Source organism: Dendrobates tinctorius, unplaced genomic scaffold, assembly GCF_039654945.1.
Source record: "Dendrobates tinctorius isolate UK_male_01 unplaced genomic scaffold, ASM3965494v1 ptg000116l, whole genome shotgun sequence".
In the NCBI taxonomy this organism is placed as follows: domain Eukaryota; kingdom Metazoa; phylum Chordata; class Amphibia; order Anura; family Dendrobatidae; genus Dendrobates; species Dendrobates tinctorius.
This window is the reverse complement of record NW_027361784.1, coordinates 22,085,979-22,110,987: the sequence shown is the minus strand read 5'-3', so window position 1 is coordinate 22,110,987 and position 25,009 is coordinate 22,085,979. Positions and strand designations below refer to the sequence as shown.

Below are 25,009 nucleotides of genomic sequence, written 5' to 3'. Positions count from 1 at the left end.
AAAATTAAAATGATCACTCTTATAAACATTTTTTTTTAAAAAAAGACACAGTATGAACAGACTATGTTCACACAGACTTTGTTGATGCATTCAAAATTGATGAGTTTTTCCAGTGGAAACCATTTCTGGAAATATTTATTTTTGAGGCGTTTTTCTGTAGCAGTGTTAAAAGGTTTTAGGCTGCGTGCACACAATGCAGAATGCCTGCGGATCCACAGTGTGATGTACAGTAGCATGTAAATCAATGTAAAAAAAAAAACCTCTGTGCACACGCTGCGGATTTTTCCACGCAGTTTTCCTGCGCTACAAAATCTGCAGCATGTCACTTCTTTTGTGCGGTTTTCCACCTCCCCTGTCTCCAAATCCGCAGGGGGAAAACCGCAGTGGAAAACCGCACAAAAACCGCAAGAAAACCGCATTAAAAATGGAAGAAATCCGCAGGAAAAATGCAGGTCATTTGACCTGCGGATTTCTTCAATTCTGCGTGGAAAAATCCGCAGGGCAAAAAAGTACGTGTGCACTCAGCCTTAGACTGGGTTCACACGTAACGGAACTCTCGCGGAAATTACCGCGAGAATTCCAGAATTCCATTCTGCGGGAAAATTGCATTTTAAATTCCCGCGATTTTCCCGCGGAAAAACTAGCATTTTGCAAGCGTAATTTAGCTTGCAGAAATGCTAGTGTTTTCCAAGCGATCTGTAGCATCGCTTGGAGAACTGATTGACAGGTTGGTCACATTCGTCAAACATAGTGTTTGACGAGTGTGACCAACTTTTTACTATTGAGGCTGCCTATGCGGCATCAATAGTAAAAGACAGAATGTAAAAAATAATAATAAAAAAAAATACATTGTTATTCTCACCTTCCGACGTCCCGCGCAGCCTTCCCGCCTCTCTCCACGCTCCCGGTCCCAGTAATCCTTTGCGAGAATTACCGCGATGACGTCCGTTCTTGCGGAATCACGACGTCTCGCGGTCATTTGCGATGACGTTGTGCGAATGACCGCGAGACTTCACAATCCCGCGAGAACGGACGTCATCGCTCGCAAAGGCTTACTGGGACCGAGAGCGTGGAGAGAGGCGGGAAGGCTGCGCGGGACGTCGGAAGGTGAGAATAACAATATTTTTTATTTTAAATTCTATTTTTTACAGGGATATGGTACCTAAAGCCCAGAGGGCAGTCTCCACTCCTCCGGACCGTCGGTACCATCCGCAAATGTTCTGCTTACTTTTCTCGTGGTGTGCACAGCCACATGCGGGAAGTAAGCGGAACAATGTATTCCTATGGGTGCGGGATCATCGCGATTCCGAGAAATTAATGAGCATGCTGCGTTTTTTACCACGAAGCGATTCCGCCGCGGTAAAAGCCGCAGCATTAGCACAGTATTGCGGAATCCCATAGGAATGCATGGGATGCTTATTTTTTGCGTTTTCGCTGCAAAATCAAGCGGTTAAAACTGCCGCGGAAACGTGAAAAAAACGCCACGTTTGAACTCAGCCTTAAGGTATGTTCACATTTACGACAGCGAAAAACATGCATTTTTCACACAGTAGACCTGTGAAACCTTTTGTCTGGCATTTTGGAATCCTGGAACATTTTCAGTTGCATTTTTTGTTCGTTTCCTAAATGATTATTTTTTTCAGTTTTTTTTTTTCTAATGGCATCTTCCCTGTTTTTTGAAATCCATAGAGCAGGTTCATAATGCTGTGTTTTTTGCTACCTCCCTAGTTTTTGAAGCAGAAGACACTTCAGGAAAAAGATGCCAGAATGCTCAGGTCACTTCTTTTAGCTGCTTTGCAACTTTCAAAGCTGTTAAAAGAAGTTACGAAAGATGTAACATTTGCACAACAAGTCATTTTGACATCACTGCGCACATGTTACTTTTTAAGCACTTTTTCAGGTAGGCTTCAGGTGGAATCCACTTGATAAAAAAAATCACGCCATGTGCACTTATCTTTAAGGCCGGAATCATACTACCATGTGTGATGCGAGAAACTCGCACGAGTCTCTTGCATCAACACCCGGCGCTGCCGCCGGCACTCAGGACCGAAGCTGCGGCTGCATGTATTTCTATGGAGACATCTGCACCATATGTTACAGGTGTCACTGTGGAAATGCTGCGCGTATTTCAGCATTCAATTTGCAGTGAACTTTTGCAGCATAATTTGGGGGCAGCCATGAGATATTTTTACCGTCGCCTCTGATGCCGTTTGGCACCTGCTTCTGCCTCAATTCCTGACATTTTTTCGTCCCCCCCTTACTCTTTTTCTGCACTAGCTGCTTTGTCACCTCTCCTTCCCTGCCCTCTTTTCCCATAGCTGAAATGTAAGCCAGCATTCAGACTTTCTGGGCAGGGCCTGGGTTTTGGGCTGTACCTGTCGCCGGTCACATGACCCCCTCAGGTGTACCTGCCTGACAGTGCATTGTGCATGCTGCTACCTGACACACTGTCACACAAACAAAGCAAGCATGGCTGAACAAGGAGTCCCCCCTGTGCCCAGCCCGGCTGCTATGTCCTACCCTGCGGCCACTGTTGGCTTGCCCATTGGACCTGAGGTGCTGAGGACTTATTCTGGAGCATTTATCTGTCTGGAAATAGTAAGTAAGCACAGCAGACTGTTAGGCTCTGATCCTGTCTGAATGCTCTGATCTTCCATGAAAGCGCTGAGAATGATCATTTGCAGGGGTGTTTAGTAATTTTACTCTGGTGCCTGTGTCTAGTTGAGGACCGAGTGTGATCCTGGGTGACGGTGATGGACACAGACAGAAAACGGTCCTGTTCAAGTCACTATTTGTGTCCTTTGCAGTCCAATATCTCATCACAATGCACAATTCTATCTGCTTTTGAGGTAGACGTGGCCCTCTTACCTCTTGGGCGCTTATGCGTTTGCACAGGGCATCACCAATAATACGTCTGCCCCTGCGGGTTGATGACGATCATAGGGGCCCTTACAAGCCACCATAGTTATGACACAGATTGCGTGCATTATATCTCATCTTCTTGTATTACAATTTAATGGATCAGGCTGAAGGACTTTTAGGGCCGTCCTAGCCACAAGCCCTCAGTCGTTGCCCGAATGGCTCGTTCACCCCTGGGTATAATTAGCAGTAAGTGCGCCATTTAATTTGCAACATGATGATGTGAATATGAATATTAGACGCTGTGCCCCGCCACCATAAACTCCCGCGCAATTTGCTGTCACGTGATAAATTCTGGAGATGTGATTTTGCGCTTGGAAAAAAAAAATGGCCAAATTCTGGACAAGTCGCATTTGACTTTCATTAAAGTCTATTGGAATTGTGTTGAGTGTAACGTGAGAACAGCGACAGGAAACTGAATATGTTTGCGACTCCATAGGAAATCACAAGATGGGCTGTCACAATGCAACCCAGCGATTTCGGTGTAGCCCTAATATAAATGTAGCAGCAGTGAGATCTGCAGAGAATCTGCCTCAAAATCACACATGTAAGGAAGTCGGACGTCCGTAAAACTAGGTCGGGGATCGCAACGCAATGCTCGGACTGGCCAGCGGGTCTTCTGACCTGAGAGTGATGTATTTCTATGCAGCTGTCACGCTCAGGTCTTGAAAGCCGCAGGCCAGTCCGAGCATTGCGTAGTCATCACCATCCAAGTTATACGGCCTTCTGACTCTGCCTTACATGTGTGATTTTGAGGTAGATTCTCTGCAGATCTCACCAGAAAGACAGGCATAAATCATCATCAGAGATGTCCAGCAATAATTTACTCCCGCACATATTGGAAAGACATACAGGCTTGACCGAGCTAAGTGTACATGTATATCGAAGGCAGTAGTAAGAATAGCTGTCAGCCGTACCCTAATGTAAGAGCTTGTCCCACAAGAGCTACTAATGGCACATCTATAAGGGACCCAGACTTATCCCCGGTTCTGGTTAGCGTGAGTGTAGTGGTTCCTGTGCGTTCCGGCTCCATTTATTGCTATAGGAGTGCTTAATACAGAGGCGCAAATACTCTTGACAGATTTCACAACTCATATAGCAAGAGATTGAGTCAGAGAATGCATTGGGACCTCTGAAATGGGGGGGAAAGCTGTTTGGGAGATAATGGACCACAACCAAGACAGAAATTCATCTAGCAGATATTTATGGCATACCCTTGACCCGTTGACATTAGAGTCCTTTCTAAGTTCAGATCAAATGGCTTTGGTTTCTCTGTTTTTATTATGGAGGTCAATATACTGCCCCACTAGAATAATGCTAAAATTTGGAAAAATCTTTGGTTTTCATGGCTAACAGGACATGTGGGCTAAATCTATTGAAGACCATGTCTTCTCTAGTTTCTAGCTCCCTCCACACCTGCAATGCAATGATTTCCCACAGATCTGTTATATAAAACATAATTTTCGTCTTGAGTCTTCAAACAGTGACAAAGGGAAGTCTTATGTGAAAGGAAGGAGGAGTGCGGTATTTATCTTGGCAGAGGTAATCTGTGTGGTGTAAACTGATCTCTGCCTTCAGTTTCTTGCTGTATGGTGTCAGGAGTCACATCTCTTCCTGGAGATCCTGAATGGCATTCATGTACTATCAACAGCTTAGAAGAAGGTCCAATGTCTTCTCCACTAAACGCTCTCTTACCAAACACATCTCCGAGGTGTCAGACCAGAGTGATGCAGTCATCTCACCTGTACTGCACAATTCTTTGTCTGAGGACTCGAGGAGTCCATACAGTCCCTAATATGGTCCCATGTGCTGTGTATGGGGCATAAACCCATGAAAAAAATTCTGCATGCCTCCACCTAAAATGAAAGGGACATAGAGGCACCATCTTGGACCATAGCAGTCAATGAGAAGCGTATTATGAATCACGTAAAGACATCTAGTCACAAAAATGCCTAATGTGTCATCGAAAGGCACCTGGTGGATGACGTTTATTGGAGATGGTGACTCTGTAAGTCAATGTCCAACCTGTGAACTTAACCAGTGATATTAGTCATGTCTGAGTCTGACACCCATCTACAGGCATCTGGTTTAGGGTACTTTCAACCTTGAAGCATTTTATGTAAATGAAGTCTTATTGGCAATGCTCCATGGGAACAGTCAATGTCCATCCCTTTATTCAAACGCTAAGAGATATCACCATGTCATACACCCGTCATGGTACTTGTCCTTGATGAAGCTTAAAGAGATGGAGGTATCTGGCCTTCCCCAAAGTGGTTGTCCCATTTGAAATATAATCCGTCATATATACTATATATAATATATATATATATATATATATATATATATATATATATATATATATATATATATATATATATAATTTTAAATAAGCTGTACTCGCCTTCCCCAGGTCCACTGTTATTGACTGTGTCGCTGACGTCACCTTGGCAGACAATCAATGAGCTGAGCATTCCAGTGTACATGGAGCCGCTGAGCTCACTGATTGGCTGCTAACATGATGTCTGCACCACAACCAAAGCCAGGCACTGGGAGCAGAGCTAGGCCTGTGGACCTGAAGAATGTGAGTATTGCCCAGTTTCTTATTTTTTTTTTTTTCAAATGAATTGCAGTGAGGGAGAAGCTATATTTGAAAGGGTACAACCTCTGTCAGGGAAATGGCTGTGTATGGAGTTGCATTGCTCCATGTAAAATAACATTCTAAAAAAGAAAATTACAGGATATTGGCCAATACAGACGCCCATCGTAATTGCAGGGATTGGCTAGCCTTTGTTTCTGAAATGCTCTTAATTTGCATGCTGTTTCCTATGGAGCATTGATATTGGGACACCATACACAGCGGGTCTTGTTAGGAGGAGCCAGTCCCTCACCCAAGGCTCTAGTGGGGGGAGGAGGGAGATGTAGCTGCAGTCTCTGTGGTTGTGGTGCGAAAAGGGAATGTATTCTTATCTGACTACTCAGATTCTCCTTGCAGGATGCTCTAAATGTTGAGTGTCATTTCACATGTAAATTTTTGAATTTGGGGACTGATTAATCATTTGCAGCTTCTTTTTTTGTAAGACAATTTTCTATTTTGACTTGTTGACTTGTGGTTTTTGTTGACTCTTTTTTTTTTTTTTTTTGTGCCAAATTCATCCAAATAGTGCACGTAATTAATAAATTTTGCGCAAAGCCTAAAAAGTTCTATTTCTTTGCTCGCATTAACTGGTTTTAGAGGGGAAAGTTACACTTTGGAGAGAATGTCTCAAAAAATGCACCAAAATTAAGCCGTACATAAAATCGCTCCAGTGAGGGGGGCTGGAGTATAGTTATGCCAAATTTTACCATTTAAAAAAAAAAATTGCATTTGATGATTCTGTCTTAAAACATCTGGAAAAGTCACATTGACGTAAAAATCAGAAAAATAACTAAACTAGAAAGACTACTAGGAAAAAAGGGTGCAAATCGTTCATTAAATTTGGCGCAAATCAAAATGTTATTAATGAAGAGGTTTTCACACCAAAAAAGTGCAATAATCGACCACGTTGTGTGGTTGTTCCTTCTCCTTAGGTCTTGAGCGAGTGTCAGATATGAAACCTCTTGGGAGTGTAGTTTCTCCGCCAGGGACACTTCAGGCGTGACAAAAAATATTTTCTGAGCGTCATCACAAGTTATAAATACTCTGTGTCATCGAAATAATTTTGCTTTATTTTCAGCATGCTTGTTAGAAATTTTTTTTTTTTTCAAAAATATGATAAAAATGACAACCTTGGCTTGCAATCCGCATAGCAATCTTTGACTATGAACTCTGGGCCTGAGCCAGCATTTTTTAGGGCAGGGCACACATACACACATCCTTCACTTGTCGACTGAATTCTGGTTGTTATGGGCAAGTCTGGCCAACAAAAGAAGTTTAACCAGTTGAGGAGAGTCTCACCGTACGAGGCTGTTTATATTAGGGAGTGGTCTCCATTCCTGTATGTTGTCACATATAGGGCTGAGACGCTATTATGTGTGCATATCTGGCATGCAGGGTGTGTATATGGCAGCACAGTATGTCATTCAGATAAACAGAACTTTTTGTGGATTTATTGCGCTGCTAGACATGACTCAGAATCAATCGTTCATAAGAGGAATGTAGATTTATTCATAATCCCAACGCGTTTCGAAGTTAAAAATACTTCTTCCTCAGGGGATGATGTCAAGCCCTGAAGAAGAAGTGTTTTTAACTTCGAAACACCAGTGAGTAAAGCTGAAACGGTATGCAACAAAAATTATAGCATAAAGTTTATATATACTGGTAACCGAAAAACACCAATACCAGAAATACAAGGTCACATTTATAGAAAAAGTGTAAACAGCAAATGATATGTACGTACAGTTTGTAAAGTATTAGTGTGCCATCACAGACCAAGTGCTTTGTTTTGCCCAGAGGGCCGTGTTTATTTTTCCCCGCTTGATTTATGCTGCCTCAATAAGCCAAGCACGTTCTTAAAGAGACTGTGTTCAATTTATCCCTCTGGTTCCAGCCTAGTAAGACTCTCTACCACTATATATAGCGGCCACTGCATCAGTGTCTGGTGAATCTTTTTGATGAGCTCTACTCTCATATTTCTGCAAACAATGACGTCACAATCAATATTGCTATACAGTAAATTATCATTAGTTAGTGACATTGATTGTTAGTTAAATGAATGGGAATGGTTTTCTTAAATGTACTGTATATATACTAGATGTGTGCCCGATGCTATCGCATCGGGAGAGCAGTAACATCACGATGGGGGCAGCTTCGTGGCGCTGGGGGTGGCGACCCACCCACTTCTGTGCAGTCACAACCGGCAAGAAAGACGGTGTTTTGCGGCCTGTGCTGGAGATGGTGTGCGGCGCCACCAGAGGGTGGTCGCACCCAATCTCCAGCACAGGCCTCAAGCCGCGGTCTTTCCTGCCGGCTGTGACTGAATGGAGGTGGGTGGGCAGGCAGCGGCGGGATCCAGCGCGTGTAGTCAGGCAGTGGGTCCTGGCTGGGGTCCGGCGGCGGCATCCCTCTCATTACTCCCCTCTCATTACACCCTCTCATTATACCCCCTTCATTACACCCCTCTCGCTATATCCCCTCGTTATACCCCTTTCACAGCCTCGTGATCGCAGTGGCCGCCTGGATCTAAGCGGCAGCTGGGATCTGAGCAGCGGTCGGGATCCCAGCGGTGGCTTGGATCTGAGCGGCAGCTGGGATCTGAGCAGCGGTCTGGATCCCAGCGGCGGTTGGGATCGCAGTGGTGGCCTGGATCCCAGCGGCGTTTGGGATCACAGCGGTGACCTGAATCAGAGCAGCAGCTGGGATTGTCAGGATCGCAGCAGCGTTCGGGATCGCAGCTGCGTCCTGGATCCGAGCGGCATCACTTGGGTGTTCCAAAATGGCGTACTTCCGGTGCGGCGCAGTGGATTGTGTGATTCGGGGACATCCAGACAGAAGTGGATGACAGACAATTTAAGGCAATTATATGTATAGATACATATAGTTAACCTTATAGCGTCTATAGAAAACTGTCTACAATTTTGGCCTCTAGGTTTATCAATATTGGGAATTCCATGGTTGCTTCTATCCAACGTGCTATCTTTTTCTAGTCATTACCTAAGCAATACTGACGGTATCAACCTTATTTATAGTATATCCAAAATGGGGTAAAGTTTTTCTCATGTGGGTCAAGTGGAAGAAAAGTTTTGATTTTAACGTTCATACGTAGGCTTCTCAAAAGTCTTCTTCACCGACTTTAGAGTTCGGAGACTGCCCTTCTTTTTCCTGTTTTGATCTTTCCCGGTGTGCCAAAGCAAACCTCTCTGTGTATTTTATAGATAAACCATCAGCTGTGTCCGCCCAGTAAACCACGTAACAAGATGTATTCCAGGTCAGAAGGTAAAGGCTTTGTGAAATGACTTGTGTACATAGTGACCTGGAGCACTGCCAAAATATCTGATCTTTAGCGTGGCGTAAGGTGTAAGGAACAAAAGAACAAAACTCTGCCATGGAAGCATGGTGACCAGAGCAGGACGCTGGCAGGAAGAAAGGCTATCATCCATCATGCATTTAGGAGCACTTAAGTATGTGGTGTAAGTTTGCTAACTACTATTACCAGCTAATAAGTAGCTGCTTGTCCATAGTGATTCCAGTAGATGAGCAACTTCCATCTATGAACCATTAATTAATAAGAAATTGTGTTAACCTGCATACATTGTTGGTTACTGCCTTATATACTTTGGTACTGTATCTCACACAGCTTTAGTGCAATGGAGAAAGTTTTTTCTCTTGTAGTCTAGTGATACCATTTTGTTAGACCAGATGTTATTAGAAACGATAAATTAAAAAAATATCAAATTCCTGCTTCTGATAGCATTTTCAGTCCTTTATTCAATTATGCTTAACCCCTTCACCCCCCAAGGGTGGTTTGCACGTTCATGACCGGGCCAATTTTTACAATTCTGACCACTGTACATTTATGAGGTCATAACTCTGGAACGCTTCCATGGATCCCGGTGATTCTGACATTGTTTTCTCGTGACATATTGTACTTCATGTTAGTGGTAAAATTTCATTCAAATAACTTGCGTTTATTTGTGAGAAAAACAGAAATTTGGCGAAAATTTTGAAAATTTCGCAATTTTCCAACTTTGAATTTTTATGCCCTTAAATCACAGAAATACGGCACACAAAAAACTTGATAAGTAACATTTCCCACATGTTTACTTTACATCAGCACAATTTTGGAACCAAAATTTTTTTTTGTTAGGAAGTTATAAGGGTAAAGTTGACCAGCGATTTCTCATTTTTACAACACCATTTTATTTTTAGGACCACATCACATTTGAAGCCACTTTGAGGTGTCTATATGATAGAAAATACCCAAAAGTGACACCATTCTAAAAACTGCACCCCTTAAGGTGCTCAAAACCACATTCAAGAAGTTTATTAACCATTTAGGTGCGTCACAGGAATTTTTTTGAATATTTTAAAAAAAATTAATATCTAACTTTTTTCACAAAAAAAATACTTCAGGTTCAATTTTTTTTATTTTACCAAGGGTAACAGGAGAAATTGGACTGCAAAAGTTATTGTGCAATTTGTCCTGAGTACGCTGATACCTGATATGTGGGGGGAAACGACTGTTTCGGCGCATGGCAGAGCTCAGAATGGAAGGAGCGCCGTTTGACTTTTTCAATGCAAAATTGGCTGGAATTCAGATCGGACGCCATGTCACGTTTGGAGAGTCCCTGATGTACCTAAACAGTGGAAACCCCCTACAAGTGACCCCATTTTGGAAACTAGACCCCCCAAGGAACTTATCTAGATATGTGGTGAGAACTTTGAACCCACAAGGGCTTTACAGAAGTTTATAACGTACAGCGGTACAATTAAAAAATCATATTTTTTCCACAAAAATGATCTTTTCACCCCAATTTTTATTTTCCCAAGGGTAACAGGACCCTAAAAGTTATTGTGCAATTTGTCCTGAGTACGCTGATACCCCACATGTGGGGGTAAACCACTATTTGGGCGCATGGCAGAGCTCGGAAGGGAAGCAGCGCCATTTGACGTTTTTGGCTGGAATTGAGATCGGACAACATGTCGCGATTGGAAAACCCCTGATGTACCAAAACAGTGGAAACCCCCCACAAATGACACCATTTTGGAAACTAGACCCCGTAAGGAACTTATCTAGATGTGTGGTGAGCACTTTGAACCCCCCCAGTGCTTCACAGAAGTTTATAATGCCCGGGCATGAAAATAAAAAAAATCGTATTTTTTCCACAAACATGATCAATTAGTCCCCAATTTTTTTATTTTCCCAAGGGTAACAGGAGAAATTGAACCCCAAAAGTTGTTGTCCAATTTGTCCTGAGTATGCTGATGCCCCATATGTGGGAGAAAACTGCTGTATGGACACACGTCGGGGCTCGGAAGGGAAGTAGTGACGTTTTGGAATGCAGACTTTGAGGGAATGTTCTGCGGGTGTCATGTTGCCTTTGGAGAGCCCCTAATGTACCTAAACAGTGGAAACCTCCACAAATGACCCCATTTTGGAAACGAGACCCCCTAAGGAACTTATCTAGATGTGTGGTGAGCACTTTGAACCCCCAAGTGCTTCACAGAAGTTTATAATGCCCGGGCATGAAAATAAAAAAATCGTATTTTTTCCACAAACATGATCAATTAGTCCCCAATTTTTTTATTTTCCCAAGGGTAACAGGAAAAATTGAACCCCAAAAGTTGTTGTCCAATTTGGCCTGAGTACGCTGACGCCCCATATGTGGGAGAAAACTGCTGTATGAACACACGTCGGGGCTCGGAAGGGAAGCAGTGATGTTTTGGAATGCAGACTTTGATGGAATGGTCTGCGGGTGTCATGTGCGTTTGGAGAGCCCCTGATGTACCTAAACTATTGAAACTCCCCACAAGTGACCCCATTTTGGACACTAGACCCCCCACGGAACTTATCTAGATGTGTGGTGAGCACTTTGAACCCCCAAGTGCTTCACAGAAGTTTATAACGCTCGGACGTGAAATTAAAAAATCATTTTTTTCCACAAAAATGATATTTTTGCCCCCAATTTTTTATTTTCCTAAGGGTAACAGGAGAAATTGGACCCCAAAAATTGTTTTGCAATTTGTCCTGAGTAGGCTGATACCCTACATGTGGGGGTAAAACACTGTTTGGGCGCATGGCAGAGCTTGGAAGGGAAGGAGCACCATTTGACTTTTTCAACTCAGAATTGGCTGGAATTGAAATCAGACGCCATGTTGCATTTGGAGAGCCCCTGATGTGCCCAAATAGTGGAAACCCCCAATTCTAACTCCAACCCGAACCCCAACACACCCCTAACCCTAATCTCAACCTGAACCCCAACACACCCCTAACCCTAGCCCTAACCCTAACCCTAATGGAAAAATGGAAATAAATACTTTTTTTTATTTTATTATTTTTCCCTAACTAAGGGGGTGATAACGGGGGGTTTGATTTACTATTTATGGTGGTTTTTATATTTGGCAGCTGTCGCACGCTAAAAGACGCTTTTTATTGTAAAAATAGTTTTTGCATCACCACATATTGAGAGCTATAATTTTTCTGTATTTTGACCCACCGAGTCATGTGAAGTCTTATTTTTTGCGGGACGAGTTGACGTTTTTATTGGTACCATTTTCGGGCACGTGACATTTTTTGATCGCTTTTTATTCCGGCTTTTGGGACGCAGAATGAACAAAACCAGCGTTTCATGAATTTCTTTTGGGGGGGTGCGTTTACACCATTCCGCGTGCGGTAAAATTGATAAAGCGGTTTTATTCTTTGGGTCAGTACGGTTACAGCGATACCTCATTTAGGTCGTTTTTTTATGTTTTGTCGGTTTTATGCAATGAAAACTATTTTATATAAAAAATAATTATTTTTGCATCGCTTTATTCTGCGAGATATAACTTTTTTATTTTTTCGCTGATGATGCTGTGTGGCAGCTCGTTTTTTGCAGGACAAGATGACGTTTTCAGTGGTACCATGGATATTTGTGAGTCTTTTTGATCGCGCGTTATTACACTTTTTGTTTGGCAGTATGATAATAAATCATTATTTTTTGCTTCGTTTTTTATTTTTATTTTTTAAGGGGTTCGATAAAGGGGTTAACTAATGGGACAATTTTATAGGGCGGGTCGTTACGGACGCGGCGATACCTAATATGTGTACTTTTATTGTTTTTTTTTTTTTGTTTTTTTTACTGGTCATACAGTAGCTATAGATCAAGTGAAACAGCAAGTATTTATATAACAATCTGACCATAGGTCATGATTGGAAATAATTGGAGAAAGGAAGGGACCAGGAAGTAGTATACAAATTTACATATGAGTTCCAAGATATCACATTCTTAATTACGCCAGATCACAAACTCATAAAAAGGGAGAGAATAAAACAATAAAAAAATGCATACTTGTTTGTAGTTTGTTTTAATCACTGTTCCATGGACCAAACGCTTCCATATACCCGACTCTGGGAACAAAGTCCTAGTGTTAATAGCGTTTTGGATACAAGTTTCTTCAGTGTTTGGTCCGACGTGCATCAGTTTCTTCGTGTTTCTGTAAGGAGAAGACCTGGACTGGGCCTACCTACTCCGTGACGGATCCGGAACTGTCGGGACTGTCACCCAGGTCTCATAGGGGAAAGCTTAAAGGGAATCTGTCACCTCAAATTGGCGGGCTATGTAAATGCCCTATGTCGGCCGGCGCACTATGTCCCGGAACACAGCGAAATACTTTCGGGACATAGTGTGCCGGAGCATGCGCAGTAATGCTTTTCGGCTTTGCCCGCAGTTGGGCAAAGCATACTTTGCGTGCGCGAGGCAAGATTGCATTGCGCACGAGCGAACTATGGAGGACATCTACTCAAATTTCCGCAAATAATGCGGACAGTGGGGAAGGATGGGGTGGAGGAAAGAAGACGAAACACCGCCCATCAGACCGGACACAGGGCATTTACATAGCCTGCCAATTTGAGGTGACAGATTCCCTTTAAGGCCCCAGAGAAGGGGGCGTGGCTAAGATAAAAGGGCCACAGCGCGCGGAAAATCAGTTAGTTGCCGCGGGAAAGTGCAGCGTGCAGGAGGGCAGTGTCGGGGCTCCTGCGAAAAAGCCAACTGCCAGAGCAGAGGCTAAAAGCTGCTATCAGAGACTGCCGACAACAACGTCCCCGCTGACATTGCTGACCGTCTGTGACAGGACGCCTAGTCAGGACATAACGCACGCACCGACGGGAGAATCGGGACACCCGCTGTGAGGGGTTTCCCTGTGTACCTGAATCGAGTCACTCGTCCCTGTAAGCTGACATGGGGAAAGACTGTGCTCTGTCCGGCTTGTCGTTTCCTGACAGACTGTTCACCGACTGGACCACAAGGAATCACCGTCGTCACCAGGAGCCAAGACGTTATCTTTCCCAGGACAACACCAAACCACGAAGAACCACCGCCAGGATCCTGGACACCATCGATTCCAGGACCATATCGGACCCCTTACGCGCCACAGCTTTGGCGCCAACATCCACATCCTGAACAAACCGCATTCTGACATTGTCGGACTAATAAGTTTGCTAATCTTGAACTTCCTACTCTATTCTTCACACCAGCTTCCCCTGAGCTACGTACCCTGTGTTCCTTTATACTGTTTTCTTTGTTTTCTCCCTGTGAGGAGTATACCTGTTAAACTAAATCCCCACGTTAACCCTTACTCTGTCTCCGACCCGTTACTGCATCTTGCAACCTGCTCACATTTCGTCAGTGATTTTCATGCATAGAAAATTTAATAAACGACAAAGCCTCTCCTACTCTTTGTAATGTTAATCACAGATGACACACAAACTGCACGTGAATGTCATCCATGGGCTGTACAGGATTTTCACAGACCCATAGATTTAAATGGGACATTTTCATCCGCGAACACAGAAAGCCAGACATGTCTCCCTGATTTTTTTTTTTTTTTTTTTTTTCATGGACACACGGTCTGCAAAAGTAAATAGACATGTGAACAGCCCCACACACTATGATGGCTATGATGGCTATCTGTGAAAACCTCAGACATGAAAAACGGATGTTTGAAGGAGGCTTTATGGATTTTTTTTAAAAATTTTTTTTGTATAAGTCGTACCCCTTTTGCAAACCACATCCCATTTTTACAGACAGTCTCACTTTATACCATCAAATTTCGGATCCTCAGTTTTGCAGCACATCTTTACTACGTGCTCCTAAAAATAATACTACCACAGACTGGGGCTTAGCACCTTCCACTAGTTGCTTCTACTGAGTGATCCAGACGGCAAAATATCATTGCACGAACTTCGGCCAATAGTAGATATTCGTCACCAGAGTCGGTAGCTGAGCTGGGCGTCCTGTTGGGTCACTGCCAAAGTCATTTGCTCCCATGTCTTGGTGATGAGATTACAACTGATTTCATGAAACATGAAAGGACAGTATTGGGTGCGTGGATTTTTCCGCACTCGGGAGAATTGCCGTCTGTTGCAGAAGTCTGGGAGGTTTCTCGTTGTTTTCCCAGACACTCCTGCCTACAATGGTTGAATAATAATGGGTTTGGCTGGAGATGGTTCATAGTAAGATATTACATTATATTTTGCCTATGCAGTCAGCTTCAGCAAATGTGAAAATGGTGTCAAAAACACTCAGGCTTTTGTGGGACCAATGACCTCCATTCTGTCTCTATCGATTATTTATGGTTATGGGAAGGTCAAAGGGGTAATTGCCACAATAAAATGCTGTTAGTCTACATCTAAGGCTGGCGATACTCTACATATGTAATATAGATGCTTTCTGAGTATCATCCACAGTTGGGATCAATAAGGTTAGTTTCACACTAGCGTTTTGAGGTACAGTGCATGCTTGCTGTGAAGCTCCACCCCCTGACGTGCCTCCTCTGGTCAGCTCCACCTATGGGCGCATGACACTGCATGCGACCTGCGTACCCTATCTTTAGCATTGGTTATACAGGCCGTGTGCAGGTATGCTTTTGCCGTCTCATGCATCCTTTTGACGGTGTGCCGGCCTGCGCCAAATGCATCGTGTTGTATTTTGGTGCGGCCGGCGCACCGTCGAAAGGATGCATGCACCAGCAAAAACATACCTGCACACGGCCTGTATAACCAATGCTAAAGATAGGGTACGCAGGTCGCATGCAGTGTCATGCGCCCATAGGTGGAGCTGACCAGAGGAGGCACGTCAGGGGGTGGAGCTTCACGGCAAGCGTGTGCTGCGCCTCAAAACGCTAGTGTGAAACTAGCCTAAGACAGTCATTCGGTGGAAATCACTATGGATCCCAATAATAAATTGTGCCTTGGTTTTACTATGAGATCTGCCACCTAATTGGTACTTCAACCAGAAAACCCTAAGGAAAAGCTGCTTATTACCTGATGTGATGTATCTCTTGCCTAAAGCAGACAAGTGGTTATACTAGTAAGCTGGAATTCTTAAAGGAGTGTAACACGTGTATGGGCATGGGAGGTTAGTAGGATTTACAGCCACATGAGCTGTTGGCCGATGTCTATCTCAATTGCTTAATGCTAGCTTTAAATGGGTTGTCCACTACTGGGTCATCCCCTTTTGAATCCATATATATCCCTCCAGTAAAATAATAACACTTATACCCCCACTTGGCACCAGAGCTGTTCCAGTGATGTCGGCACTGACTCTCTTGGCGCCAATCAGTGACCACTTCACTGTTCCATCCTTCAAACAAATCAGATATCTGGTGGAAGTAAGAGCTGTACCAGCATCTCTCACTTCCTCAGGATGTCGGCTAGGTCCAAAGGAGGAGAAAGTGTAGTGGCCACTGATTGGCCACAGGGATCACATGACATAAAGTCATGCAAGCCCCTGGGGAGCCATTGCATGCACTGCTGGAGTGACGCCGGCATGGGATGTGAGTATTAGTGCTATTAATTTACTGAGGGGAAGCCTATTGATTCTGAATGGTGGACAAGCCCTTTAAGGCCTCCATTTTAGACCACCATTGATCAAAACCACCAATATTGACAGGTTCAGCTGACAGTCAATTGTGTATAGGGGCTCCCAGGAAAGTTAAAGATCCAACATACCCGATTTCAGACTGCCGATCCTTTCTGTCTGTAAGAGATAAACTACTGCCAGAGATGTCGAATTGCAGCTCTCTCATAAAGAACAAAGGCATGCTCGGCAAAGTGATCACTCTAGTGTATGGGAGAGACTGAATAGGCTGCTGCCAGCCTATAGATGTTAGATTTATTTGCAGACACTGGTAGCGCCAGCTTATTTTGTTAGCCACTACTGTTAACCTTGTGTTTGGTCACCACTAGAAATGAATGAATCTGAATGTAAAAGTTCAGTCATCATACCAGAAAGTTAGTGTCCGGTGCTAAACGGCAAACATGGACTTCTCCTGGGAGTCCGTTAAAGAGAGAGAGATTACACTGGTCCGCTCCTCCCTAGTCACCACAGACATCAGATTGCCACCAGATCTTGCAAAATTTTGGTGGATTTGCCAATTTTCTGTAATCACATTTCATGTTACTGCCAGTTTTAGCTTTTGTTTCAATGGTGAGACAAATATAGAGGCTACTGTATTATCATACATCCTAAAAAAACAGATTAAAGGAGAAAAAGATTAATTGAGATGCCGGGTCAGGTGACAGATGTGCCACAGTTAACAATTATAAAAGGCTCGGGAAGGCCGAGAAGGAGAGAAGTCAGCACCTGGATCTGTAGGAGCCGTGTGAGCCGTAGTTTCCAGTGTAGACGTATGGTAGACAGTGGGAACCGGGGCTGTGGTTCAGGAAATAAAGACAGCCAGTAGGTCGAGTGCGCAGAGTAACCCACCATTCTGGGACTTGTGGCCTAGCAGATAGTATGGTTGACCACCCGTTAGTGCCTGTGTGACATTCTGCGTTGCCTAAAGAGGGGCAACTGTGACTGGCCCAGTAGTGATAGTGATGCCCTTTTGGCTAGGGAATTAAGACTAAGACCTCCCCAATGATAACAGCTCTCAATTTCACTGCCAAAAAGTTTTGTATCTAATCTGTATCTTCTCACTTTCAGTTTCATTCAATTGCTTCCCGTGTTTCCATGTGCAAATGAGAATAAGGATGATCCCTCCGCACTGCGACATCCCTTCAGATATTTTTAGACAGCTATTAAGTCTCCTCTTAGCTTTCTTTTTTGCAAGTTAAACAGTCTCAGATTCTTTAACCATTCCTCGTACAACATAGTTTACAGTCCGCTCACCATCCTGGTAGCTCTTCTCTGAACTTGCCCCAGTTTTTCACTGTCTTTTTAAAAATATGGTGCCCAGAACTGGACACAGTATTCCAGATGAGGCCTGACCAAGGATTAGTACAGAGGGATAATTATTTCATGTGATCTAGACTCTATGGAAGAGGTTTTCATCCAGAATATCTTTGTATTTGGCTGCATTCATGTTTCCTTCAATGGCAACCAGTCATCCTGTCCCTGCAGCTGAAAAACACCCCCATAGCATGATGCTGCCACCACTAGGTTTCACTGTTGGGATTGTATTGGGCAGGTGATGAGCAGTGCCTGGTTTTCTCCACACATACTGCTTAGAATTATCACCAAAAAGTTCTATCTAGGTCTCATCAGACCAGAGAATATTTTTTTTCATAGTGAGTCCGTCATGTGATTTTAGCAAACTCTATGCGGGCTTTCATATGTCTGGCACTGAGGAAAGGCTTCCGTCGGGCCACTCCGCCATAAAGGTCCAACTGGTGGAAGGCTGCAGTGATAGTTGACTTTGTGGAGCTTTCTCCCATCTCCCTACTGCATCTGTGAAGCTCAGCCACAGTGATCTTGGGGTTCTTCTTTACCTCTCTCACCAAGGCTCTTCTCCCATGAGTGCACAGTTTGGCTGCACAGTCAGGTTTAGGAAGACTTCTGGTGGTCCCAAGCTTCTTCCATTTAAGGATTATGGAGACCACTGTACTCTTGGGAAGTTCTTTTGTAACCTTGGCCCAGATCTGTGCCTTGCCACAATTCTGTCTCTGAGCTCTTGGCCAGTTCCTTTGACCTCATGATTCTCATTTGGCCTGACATGCGCTGTGAGGTCTTATATAGACAGGTGTGCGCCTTTACAAATCAAATCCTTTCAGTTTAACTAAACACAGCTGGACTCCAATGAAGGAGTAGAACCATCTCAAGGAGGATCACAAGGAAATGGGCAGCATGTGAGTTAAATATGAGTGTTTGAGCAAAAGGTCTGAATACTTATGAACATGTGATATTTCAGTTTTTCTTTTTTAATAAATTTGCAGAAATTTCTACATTTTTGTTTTTTTTCAGTCAAGTCATTAATGAGAAAAAAGATGAACTTTTTTGAATTTACCAAATGGCTGTAATGAAACAAAGAATGAAAAATTTAAAGGGGTCTGAATACTTTCCGTACCCACTGTGTGTGCATGGAGGGCAGTGAGTATTAAGTAACGAGCACAGTGTCATTTGCCGGGAGGTCACGTGTGCCGCTGCTTTAGAGAAATTAATATTCACCTCTCTTAAGTAGCGGGCACATATGACCACCCGGCAGCTGCAGGAGCCGGCTGCTGCGGCTGACACTGTGCACACTATTACAGAGAAATGAATATTCATTTCCAGTGCAGTGAATATTCATTTCTCTTTAGCAGCGGGCACAGCAGTTAGCCACAGCAGCCGGCTTCTACCTCTGTGACCCGTTGCTCCTCCGCTGCGCCTCCCCCTCCTTGTTCAAAACACCTGACTCGAGTATAAGCTGAGGGGGACGTTTTCAGCACAAAAAAAATATGCTGAAAAACTCGGCTTATACTCGAGTATATATGGTATGTGCAGTCTGTGCTCTATTCGCATACCCAAGTCCTTTTCACACATGATGTTGCTTAGTTCTATTCCTCCCATTCTGTAGATGTAATTTCTATTTTTCTTGCCCAGATGTAGAATCTTGCATTTCTCCCTGTTTACATTCTATTATTCTCTGCCCATTGTTCAAGCTTATCTATATCCTTCTGAATCCTTTCTGTCTTCTCTATTATTAGCTATCCCTCCTAGGTTTGCATCATCTCCAAATTTAATTTACCTACAGTTCCCTTTTTCTAGATCATTTATAAATTATGTTGAACAAAGGGAACAGGGCAGAGCCTTGTGGTACCCCATTTGAAACACTCTTCCAATTGGATGTGCAACGATTTAGGGTATGTTTCAACGGTCAGGAAACCCTGTGGATTGGATGCTGCATACAGTCATAGTGTCCAATCCGCAGCGGCCAGATGTTACAGCGTAGTGGACGGGATTTTATGAAATCCCATCTCCACTATGCATTCAAAGACGCAGGTGGTAGACCTGCGTAACCGGACATGCGGTCTTTATAGGCCGCAGCATGTCTATTTATCTTGCTGAGACGCTCAGTCTCTGCAAGATAAATAACACAGTCTATGTATTTTTTCGATAAGGATAGTGTAGCGCCCGACCAGGGCTAGCGGGGTACTTGGTACCGGGCCCGTTGATCTCAATGGGAATTGTCACGGAAGCTGTGACCCGGTCCGTGGCCCTGGGGCTCCATGGCACAAAGGGGTGAATAGAGTTTAGGAATAGTTCGTGACGCCACCCGTGGTGTTCGGCAAGTGAGATGTTATAATAATAATAATAATAATAAATTTTATTTCTATAGCTCTGACATATTCCGCAGCACTTAACATTTCAGAGGGGACTTGTACAGACGATAGACATTACAGCATAACAATAATCACATAGATTATAACAAATACCAAGAGGAATGAGGGCCCTGCTCACAAGCTTACAGTCTATGAGGAAAGAGGTAGACTTGAAAGGTGGGTGGTAACAGTTGCCCTGATTGTATGGACCAGCCATAATGTTAAGTGTGTAACAGTACAGACACAGAGGGCTAATGGATGCATAAACCATGTGGGAACATGATGCAGGGAACCTGGTTATGGTAAAACATTTGGCTGTGCCACACAGGGATAGATTAGGTTAATGTGTTGAGGCAATAGGCCAGTCTGAATAAATGCACTTTCAGGCCACACTTAAAATTGTGGAGATTGGGGACTAATCGTATTGGCCTGGGAAGTGCATTCCAAAGAATTGGCACAGCACGTGTAAAGTCTTGGAGACGGGAGTGGGAGGTTCTGATTATTGAGGATGCTAACCTCAGGTCATCAGCAGAACGGAGGGCACGGGTAGGGTGGTATACTGAAACAAGGGAGGAGATGTAGGGTGGTGCTGAGCCATGGAGGGCTTTGTGGGTGAGGGTAATGAGTTTATACTGAATTCTGGAGTGGATGGGTAGCCAGTGTAATGACTGACACAAGGCAGAGGCATCGGTGTAACGATTGGTGAGGAATATGATCCTGGCTGCAGCATTCAAGACAGATTGGAGAGGGGAGAGTTTGGTAAGAGGGAGACCGATTAGAAGAGAGTTACAATAGTCGAGACGAGAATGAATAAGAGAAACAGTCAGAGTTTTGCAGAGTCAAAAGTAAGAAAAGGTCGCATTCTAGAGATGTTTTTGAGGTGCAGATGACATGAGCGAGCCAGTGATCGAATGTGAGGGGCGAAGGAAAGCTCGGAGTCAAGTATGACCCCCAAGACAACGGGCATGTTGCTGGGGAGTAATAGTGGAACCACACACAGAAATGGCAATGTCGGTTATAGGTACATTAGTAGAGGGAGGAAACACAAGGAGTTCAGTCTTTGACAGGTTCAGTTTCAGATATAGTGAGGACATGATGTTAGACACAGCGTTTAGACAATCGCCGGTGTTTTCTAGAAAGGCTGGCGTGATGTCAGGAGAAGAAGCATATAATTGGGTGTCATCAGCTAAGAGATAGTACTGGAAACCAAATCTACTGATTGTTTGACCAATAGGGGCAGTGTACAAGGAGAAGAGGAGGGGGCCTAGAACCAATCCTTGAGGAACCCCAACAGTAAGGGGAAGGTGAGAGGAGGAGGAGCCAGCAAAAGATACAGTAAAGGAGCGGTCAGAGAGATAGGAGGAGAACCAGGAGAGAATGGTGTCCTTGAGGCCAATGGAACGGAGCATAGTGAGGAGGAGCTGATGATCCACAGTGTCGAATGCTGCAGAGAGATCCAAGAGAATTAGCATGGAGTAATGACCATTTGATTTAGCTGTTAGTAGATCATTAGAGACTTTAGTGAGGGCAGTTTCAGTAGAGTGTAAAGAGCGGAAACCGGATTGGAGAGGGTCGAGAAGAGAGTTATCAAAGAGATAGCGGATAAGACGAGAGTGGACCAGGCGTTCCAGGAGTTTAGAGATGAAGGAAGATTAGAGACAGGTCTATAGTTAGCGGCACAGTTTTGGTCAAGGGATGGTTTTTTAAGTAGTAGATGTATGATGGCATGCTTAAATGAGGAGGGAAAGATACCAGAAGAGAGAGAGAGGTTAAATATTTTAGTTAGGTGAGGGGTGACAGCAGGGGAAAGGGGCTGGAGGAGATGTGACGGAAATGGGTCACTGGTGCAAGCGGTTGGGCGAGTGTTGTGAGTTCATTTTTCCCTTCACCATTGAGGTCTGATGAACTCCCTCCTCTGGTGAAGGAAGGTAGTGAGGCTGATTACCAAACACATGGGCAGCTAGATGATGACTGGGTGGCTGGACTTGAGGACTGGATATAAGGCTGCTGACGCCCTTCTCCCTGGCTGGTGATTTTCCTGCTGGATTCTTGGAGACCAGTCTGATTCCTGCATCTCAAAGCTAAGTTTTTCTGCTCTCCTTTGTACATTTCAGTTTGGTTTTTTTTTGCCTTGTTTTTTGGGAGTTCTTCCATCCCCGGCTGGGGGTGAGCTGAATTCCATTTTTGTCTCTGATCTGTTGATCTTTTGCTCTGTCTTCAGAATATACCTGAGTGCTGATATAGTCTTTTGAAGCCTAGCATCTTCAGGGCCTGTTTTTCCTATCAGTCGGTTGGCTCATTTTGATAGGGGTTTTGCGGATGGCAGACAGCAGCTTTCCTATCCTGTCCTATGTAGTTAGCTTGGGCCCCATCATTTGCTCAACCTAGGTTTCTATCTGTGTTAGTGTTTTCATCTTGCTCCACCGTCATTATATGTTGGGGGCTGCCTATTGCTTTGGGGTCTGCTCTGGGGCAGTTTAGTTTTTCCCCTTTCTGTCTTTAGGCTATTTAGTTCTCCGGCTGTGATCGAGGGGTCTAGGGCACCGTAGGAACCTCCCACGGCTACTGCTAGTTGTTGTGGATAGGTTCAGGGGTCTGCAATCCGATAGATGCCAACCTCTCTGGTTTTTCTGGACTTAGCTGGTATTTTGTTTTTTCCTCCTTCGGTGACTCATCATAACAGGCGAGAAGATGCAAGGAGCCTGCTTACTTCTTCTTTTGTGACTGGTTCAAAATCAGAGAGTGAGCTAGATGCAGTGGGGGAGGGAGGACAGTGCATTGTATGAGGTGATTGGGAGATAATTTCCTGTCGAATCTGGTCAATTTTTTCTTTGAAGTAATTGGCCAGATCGTCAGCTCGCAGCTCCGTGGTTGGGGCCTCTAATCTTGGATTGAGTAGAGAATGAAAAGTGTCAGAGACGTTTTGGGTTATTGGACAGTGAGATGATGAGGGTGTTGAAATAGGTTTGTTTGGAGAGGTGAAGGGCAGTGTTGTATGTTCGAAGCATAAACTTATAATGGATGAAATCTTCGTGTAGATTGGATTTTCTCCACAGACGTTCGGCGCACCTGGAGCACCGCTGCAGGAAACGTGTTTGCAGGGTGTGCCAGGGTTGTCGCCGTCTGTGTTGTGGTGTTCTATTTATAGGGGGTGCAAATTCATCAAGGGCACTTTGAAGTGTTTCATTGTAATGCTTCAATGCAGAATCAGGACATGAGAGGGAGGAGATAGGGGCCAATGAAGACTGCAAGTTCTTCATAAGTTTCTGGGTGTTAATGGCCTGTATGTTTCTATAAGTCTGGACAGTGGGGGTGACCTAAGCAGCCTGGCAGTTCTTGATAGAGAATGAAAGAAGATTGTGGTAAGAGAGCGGGAGAGGGGAGTTTGCAAAATCATCCACTGTACAAAGCCGAGAGAAGACCAAGTCGATGGAGTTTTCGTCTTCATGCGTTGGAGAATTAGTAAGCTGCGAAAGGCCAAACGAGGAGGTTAGAGATAAAAGGTGAGTAGCAGATGGGGAGAGGGGAAGAGCAATGGGGATGTTGAAATCTCCCATGATGAGGGTAGGGATGTCACAGGAGAGAAAATGTGGAAGCCAAGTGGCAAAATGATCCAGGAACTGATGGGAGGGGCCGGGAGGACGATACACCACCGCCACTTGCATGGAGAAGGGGGTGTAGAGTCTGACGGCATGGACCTCAAAAGAAGGGAAGACTAGTGAGGGTAGTTGAGGGATTACCTGAAAGGTACATTTTGGTGATAGGAGCAGACCAACGCCTCCACCTGCTCTATTGTCTGATCTTGAGGTATGAGAGAAGTGTAGTCCCCCGTATGAAAGAGCAGCAGCAGCGGTGGTGTCTGACTGCTGGATCCAGGTTTCAGTAAGAGCCAGGAGGTTAAGAGAATTAGAAATTAAAAAGTCATGAATGAAGGAGAGTTTGTTACACACTGAGCGAGAATTCCAAAGTGCTCAATTAAGAGAGACAGATGGCATGCAGGGAATATTAATAAGATTAGAGGGGTTCCTGAGTGTAGCAATTGGGGGGTTTGACTTTCTATAACATGGGGGACCAGGGTTCGGAGCAATGTCTCCTGCGACTAGGAGAAGGAGGATAGAAAGAGTGAGCAGATGGTTAGGTGATTTGTGAGAGCGTCTCTTATGTTGAATGGTGGGTACCCTATGATGTAATTCATCTGGACCAGGAGATTTAAATTCATGTAAATTAGCTAAGTGTTCCCTCACCATTTCTTGGTTTATAGATAGTGTGGATTCTTGTACTCCTTTGATGGCACTGTGAAGATCATTTGATGTTGCAATTGCTTTCTTAGAGAGCACAGATGCAAATTAGGAATTTAAAATATCGGTCTTTTCAACATTATATTTTACCACTTCACCCTTTCCATCCTGTAAAAATCCTATTGTGTTATTCTAAATAGTTGTTGGCTTAAGTACCGCTGTCTCCTCATTGTCTGCGCTGTTGTATCCACGTACCTGTTAACAAGAACAGTTGGTAAAGTAAAACAAAAATGCAAAAACCTTCTTTTATCATTATTTTCTGCCCAGTGACTAGCTAGAAAAATGGCAGACATTTTAACATTTTCTAATGTGTATGGTACTGCATTATGCCTTTTTTTTCTGTGTTGTTTTCTTACGACCTGACACTTTTTTTATCTTCTGGTTCCCAGGAATGTACTGGCAAATTTTCGGGAAATGTTGGCAACTGTTCTCTATTATTGCCACCTATGTATGAATTATGAATGGTTAGGAAACTGTCAAATGCTGTATGTCCAAACACTTGTTACTTAGCTGATTTAGAACTAATGGCAGATCTAATCAGTATGATGGATGACTAAACCTTACACAAACCTCCATTGTTCAATCATTGGCACA

General features: G+C 43.9%; 1 protein-coding gene across 2 annotated transcripts in view; it reads left to right on the top strand.

Annotated features, from left to right (window-relative positions):
• The first annotated feature begins 2,349 nt into the window (after window positions 1-2,349).
• MAL2 (mal, T cell differentiation protein 2) overlaps window positions 2,350-25,009 on the top strand; it is a 90,440-nt gene continuing 67,780 nt past the window's right edge. Inside the window, exon 1 of one of the 2 annotated variants that reach the window (XM_073590259.1) lies at window positions 2,350-2,598. In XM_073590259.1, the coding sequence (XP_073446360.1) occupies window positions 2,470-2,598 (129 nt within the window). In that variant the 5' untranslated portion in view covers window positions 2,350-2,469. The remainder of the gene's footprint in view (window positions 2,599-25,009) is intronic. The other variant, XM_073590258.1, reaches the window with a different exon arrangement.